We start from the raw sequence: 5,527 nt of genomic DNA, 5'->3' as shown, positions 1-5,527 counted from the left end.
ATTTAGAGTTTGAAGTCATAAGGGATATCCAGTTAATTAAAATAAAGATTTTTTACTCTATAATTTTAAATTTAAAATAAAAATTTTTTTATCCCTTAATAGAATAAAATTTAAATTTAAAACAATAGATTATTATGTTATTTTTCAAGCTAAATGAATTTTTTTAAAAAAACTATGTAATTATCTAACATACTGAAAACGATTTGAAAACAATAGATTATTATGTAACCATCATCTACGAATCTTTTGAGTCATGAGCTTGAATTAGACCCACCACCAAACGCTACCACAAGTGATGCAAATTCAAAAATCCAAAAGAGTTAATCTGATGTTTCTAACGAGTCCAGAGGATACAGACATTCTAGTTTAGCACCATAAAAAATTTCAGGTCCTCCAGTTATCTTCCTTGTTTTACATGATGAAAAGGGAGTGCAAGTGTGCATCAGTAACAGCCACACCCTAGCTCCAGGACCCACCAAAGAATGAGCTGACCATGAAAACGATATCAGCAAAACAGGGAGAGCAAGCAACTAGGGGGCTATTAGCCTTTTAGACTACAATATTAAGACAAACCTGGAGCAAAATATGAAGAGTGGAAAACAATATAAATTCCAAGAGAATTAGAGTTTCAAACAACTCTTAACAAGCACCCTTTTGAATTAATGACCATCTTTGTAGAATACACCTCCTTTTACTAAGTGGAAAAATGCAGAAATATCCAAATGTCTAAGTCTTTGAAGCTACAATCCACAGAGCACATCAAGTTTCTTCGCGGCAGCTTTACCATTCTACAAGTTATTCCTACCTTCAAATTACCTTCACAGCATCTTTTTAAATCATGCCCTTCAATCCCCAAGTAAAAATCTCTTAGAAAAGAGACGGCAGGCATTAAAAGGATCGATCAACATTTGTGCTAAAAATAACAATGGAAGACTTTCTGCATATCAAGGTGTCCAAACCACACTTAGTGGCAACACAAATCATTTCCACTATGACTAAATTGTAGTCCCAATCACGCCTCACCGGACATCAACAATCTTTTAACATCCTCCTAATTAAAGGATTAGATCAATTACATAGCCTATCATTCCATACTAATTAAAGCCATGAACAGTGAAAAGCAACAAAGATACACTTTCTTATTTCAAAGTAGATTAACCTGGTTCAATTCAAAATCTTCAATGTTTATAAGTTACATCCACAGAAAAAATGCTAGATTAAGCTCCAAATGCCAAAAGAAGAACAACAATAATCAATTATCATGCAGAGTACCCAAGATATCCTCATCCCTGTATAAATAAAACCTGCACGACACATAACCAAAAATATTCAATACATAATAAATAAAAATTTCACAAGTGTAAAACAAATGAAAAACAAAAAAAAAATAGAGCCACTACAAACTTAATCTCATACAAAATTCCTCTACCAGTGTATCTGAAAGCAGTGAATAAAAGAGGATAATACCTTAATTCACCGATTTGGTTTTTACAGGTTTTAAACTCTGGAAATTACCTTTGCTCAAAAAAATCATCCTCCCAAATAAGGGCAATTAAAGTACCTCCAAAAACTTAGGACCAAATCAAATATTTAAAAGAAATTTATACACTAGCGAATTGACTTTAAATCTACATAAAAATATTCAGTGTAAACAGTGACAGACCCCATTGACATTTGAGGGGCTAAAGCTTTTAAATTTTCGCAAAAATATTTAACAGGGTAATTTATTAAAAAAAAAAAAGAAGAAGAAAAACTTAAGCACCCTTAGGTCCATGATTGGATGTAAATACAACTAAGTTTTTTTTTTTTTTCAAAAAAATAATAATAAATAAATTCTGGCTTGCCCAAAAACAATTGAAATTAGCTAAAGAGAGTAAAATAAGAGAGTACGCACTCTTTGTCGTCAAGCTTAACTTGGGTACCGCCATAATCGGGCAAAAGAACTGTGTCACCTTCCTTCACGGATGGAGGGATATGTTTCCCTTCAGTACCCCTCAATCCAGGACCAACGGAGATCACCTTTCCCGAATTCAGCTGTACAAACATAATCACAATAATCAGGACCATTATGCATAAATGGAGCACAGAAATAACAAATACAAATTCCAAAAAGAAAGAGAAAATAGAGAAGACAAATACCTTGGTGGATGACTCAGGGAGGAGAATACCAGCAGTGGTCTGGGAAGGAGGAACAATCTTTTCGACTAGAATGCGATTAAAGGTTGGAATCAAGCGTTTCGCCATTGCAGTATATGCTCAACGCACTGAAATTAAAGAATCTTCGTCTGATAATCGAAAGGGACGGAAGGACCTATCTCCCTTATAACCGAGCGTACTCGGCTGGGAAAGGAGACTGGTGCAGCAGGGAGATGAAGTTGGTCTACAGAGGAATAGAAGGTTCTAGGTCTTAGGGTTTTAGTTAAGGGTTTTTTCACGGAAACTATGCGGGCCGTCGGAGTATAGTTGGGTCGAAGGCCATACCATCCACCTCTGCGCACAATGTGAGCCTTCAAAAAGGGGCCCAAATGCAATTGAAACTTCTCCACGTATACCATTACTTTTTCTTAAGAATTATTATTTAATTTATTTAATTGTTTTATTTTAGAAAATACATAACCCTTTATTTTTTAAAATTTTTAATTGTTTTTTTCCTTATCCCTCACGTTAATATGGAAGGGATAAAATAATTATATTTGAAATTGCATAACTATAAGAGATAATGACATTTTAGTCATTTTATAAATGAATAATAATTTAAATGTTAATAGTTAAAAACATACACTAAATAATTAACAGATTGAAAAAATAAAAATAAATTAATATATTTTTGAAATAGAGTTATTAAATAATTAATTTTATTAAACTATAAGATTAAATAATAAATTTTATTTTTCTTATTGACTTGATAGCTTTGAATTTGAAAATTTACCACACTTGATATGATATTACTGAACTAAAGTTGGTTACTTGTGATGTGTTATTTTTGCCTTTTTAGTCCACCTCAATTTTTTTTTTTTTTAATTTTATTTCTCACTTAAAAATTTTAAATTTAAATTTTTATATGCTCAATTTTTAAATAAAAAAAATTTAAATTATATATAAAATAGGAATTCCGTATCCAACAATAATTTGAAAACTGATATATGGAGAGGCTACATGATAAGGATACTTGACACTCACAAACTTAGTCTTATACTACATGTATTTTGAAAGTTTTTATGTTCTACTCCCGTAATTTTTAATTTTTATTTAAAAAAAATAATGCTTGAAATATTTAAAGTATATTTATCGATAAAAAAATGAGGTAGCATTTAAAAAAAAAATTAAGAAAATCGAAAAAAAATTCATAACTACATTGTATCATTTTCTAAATTAAGAATTAAAAAATTAATCTTTTTATTATTCAAACTTTTTAATCTAAATGAGATAAAAAAAAAAATCAAGTATAATTTATATGCAACAAAATATTAGTGATAAAATAATTTTGTAGTTTTTTTTTTTTTTTTTTTTGTGATTAAAGACAAAAACTATACGTCAATATTAAAATTAGGAGAAAAGCAAATGAAAATGAGGTAGATACAAGCAAAAATGCTCGCTGGTGGCCCCTCAAAAAAGGTTGAGGGAAATGAAAAGTAAAAATGATAATAAAGAATGAAGCAATAACAGATATAAGTTTAATTAAGTTCAATTAAATTCCTATATTAATACTTAAGGATCAAATAAGGTTTTATTTAATATAATATTATTTTTAATAATAAAATATTTTTATATGATAAAATTTCATTTTTATAATTTTAAAATTTATTTACATCTGTATATTATTTAAAATTTTTATAATAATTAAAATACTAAATTTTTAATTTTTAAATTATAAAAAATAATATTTTATTATTCAAAAATAATATTTTATAGTTAAATAATAATATTATGTTGTGTTAAAATTTATCTACTCTTTTATTAAGAGTATAGAAGCTTAATCGTCCAAAATTTTGAATTGAATTTTTTTTTTTTTTTTTTGTAAAGAAGAGAGCATTAGCTTTATTTTGAATTAAACTTAATCTTTGAGTAAATTTGAATTCTGCATCTTTAATCTTTAAAGTATTGATGTTATGAGATCTAGAAAGAGTTAGACTCAAAGTATATTTTAGTAAATTTAATTTGGTTTGTCTCTCCCTTACTTTCTTACTTTCTTTTTCTTTTTTATCATCTAGTGACGCGTAACCGTAGTCCTGCATCTTTATCCTCTTGCCACAGCTATGTTGGGCGTACATATGGATGTACTACGACCTGACTATTTAATTCCATCCGGTATCGTGGAGACACGATCTCGAACGTCACAGGATTTGTTATCTCATGTGCCAAAGGGATAAACGGGGTTAGGCCTCTCACGTGTAGACTCGAGCCCGATTCGACTCTTTAAAGTGAGTTCTAGGCTTATCATGAGGCAAGCCTGACTGTTGGGCCTTAATAGAGTTAAAGCTTAGCCTTTCCAACACGGGTCTAGCTTGAACTGGGATGTTCAAAACTCAATTATCATAAAGTGTCCCTTTACCTGCTCACTAATTGTTTCATGATTAATGAGGGGGTAAATCCCAAAACTCCAATTATGATTGCATGGCTCTAAGAGAGTTCTTGTCAAAACGTCTCCTCTTCGCCTTTACCCATTTCAAACTTGTGCTTTTGATTTCACTCGCTGCTCTGCCTCTTGCGCTGCTTCTGCTATCTTGCCCTTTCTCTTCCTTGTGATTCCTACCTTTCTGATTCAAGGTATGTCCTACTCTTCTTATGGCTTCTACTAAGATTCCTGACATAGTGTGTCTAGTGTCCTCTATCACCCCTTTTTCTCTTTCTCATTACTTCTCCAGCGACTATTCTGAAACTACCATCTATAGGATTAGAGCATCCCTTTTGAATGAGAGAATTGTTCTCCCCTACCCATCACCGATAAGTCTGATAGACGCTCAACAAGGGCACAGTCTGGTCTTTTTTATCAAACAGCGAAATTTTGGGCTGACCTTCCCTTTTACCCCTTTATTCATTAAGGTCTTTCATCATTTTAGGGTGACTTATCGGGTGTTGTCCCCCAATGTCATTTTAGGGTGACTTCTCAGTCTTTCGTCATTTTAGGGTGATTTCAGGCTGACCTTTCCTGTGTTAGGGTTTTGCCCCTTCTATTGAGTTGTTCTGCATCTTTTTTAGACTCGGTCATCGGGCTGTGTTGTCTATATTTGCATGGTATAAGGACTCATAAAAGGTTGGACCGAGACTTTCTTTGTCGTCGAGCTAACAAAGGACCGAGACTTTCTAGTTCTTCACTCTCTGACCTTTTCGCTGGTTCAAAGGAATAGCTCTCAATCCCATCATTCTCGATGAGCTCTCTCACTACTTTGCCTCTTGTTCTAGCCATCGGTTCGTTCCTCCAACTGGCCTCTCCATCCCCATCATCTGCTCTCCTACTATTCTGTTGAGGAGCTTGATAGTTTAGTGTGGGCTAAGGTTCATTGACGGTAAACCCTTCAGCGATGGG

General features: G+C 32.2%; 1 protein-coding gene across 1 annotated transcript; it reads right to left on the bottom strand.

Annotated features, from left to right (window-relative positions):
* Positions 1-1,114: 1,114 nt before the first annotated feature.
* Positions 1,115-2,411, bottom strand: LOC110604692 (10 kDa chaperonin, mitochondrial). The gene is made up of 3 exons (XM_021742963.2): positions 2,140-2,411; positions 1,895-2,034; positions 1,115-1,304 (listed from the first exon to the last, which is right to left on the bottom strand). Exons 1-3 carry the CDS (start codon positions 2,242-2,244, stop codon positions 1,253-1,255), a joined length of 297 nt encoding a protein of 98 aa, XP_021598655.1. The 5' UTR covers positions 2,245-2,411; the 3' UTR covers positions 1,115-1,252.
* Between the last annotated feature and the right edge of the window lie 3,116 nt (positions 2,412-5,527).

This window comes from Manihot esculenta, chromosome 17 (assembly GCF_001659605.2).
Source record: "Manihot esculenta cultivar AM560-2 chromosome 17, M.esculenta_v8, whole genome shotgun sequence".
NCBI lineage: Eukaryota > Viridiplantae > Streptophyta > Magnoliopsida > Malpighiales > Euphorbiaceae > Manihot > Manihot esculenta.
This window is presented reverse-complemented; position numbering and strand designations above follow the sequence as displayed.

What these genes read in the sequence shown, in the direction of transcription:
- LOC110604692 (XM_021742963.2), bottom strand. Translation starts at nt 2,244, where the DNA reads ATGGCGAAACGCTTGATTCCAACCTTTAATCGCATTCTAGTCGAAAAG. An exon ending in TCCCTGAGTCATCCACCAAG is followed by an intron (nt 2,035 to 2,139) that starts GTATTTGTCTTC and finishes ATGTTTGTACAG; the next exon opens with CTGAATTCGGGAAAGGTGAT. An exon ending in GTTAAGCTTGACGACAAAGA is followed by an intron (nt 1,305 to 1,894) that starts GTGCGTACTCTC and finishes TGTGTCGTGCAG; the next exon opens with GTTTTATTTATACAGGGATG.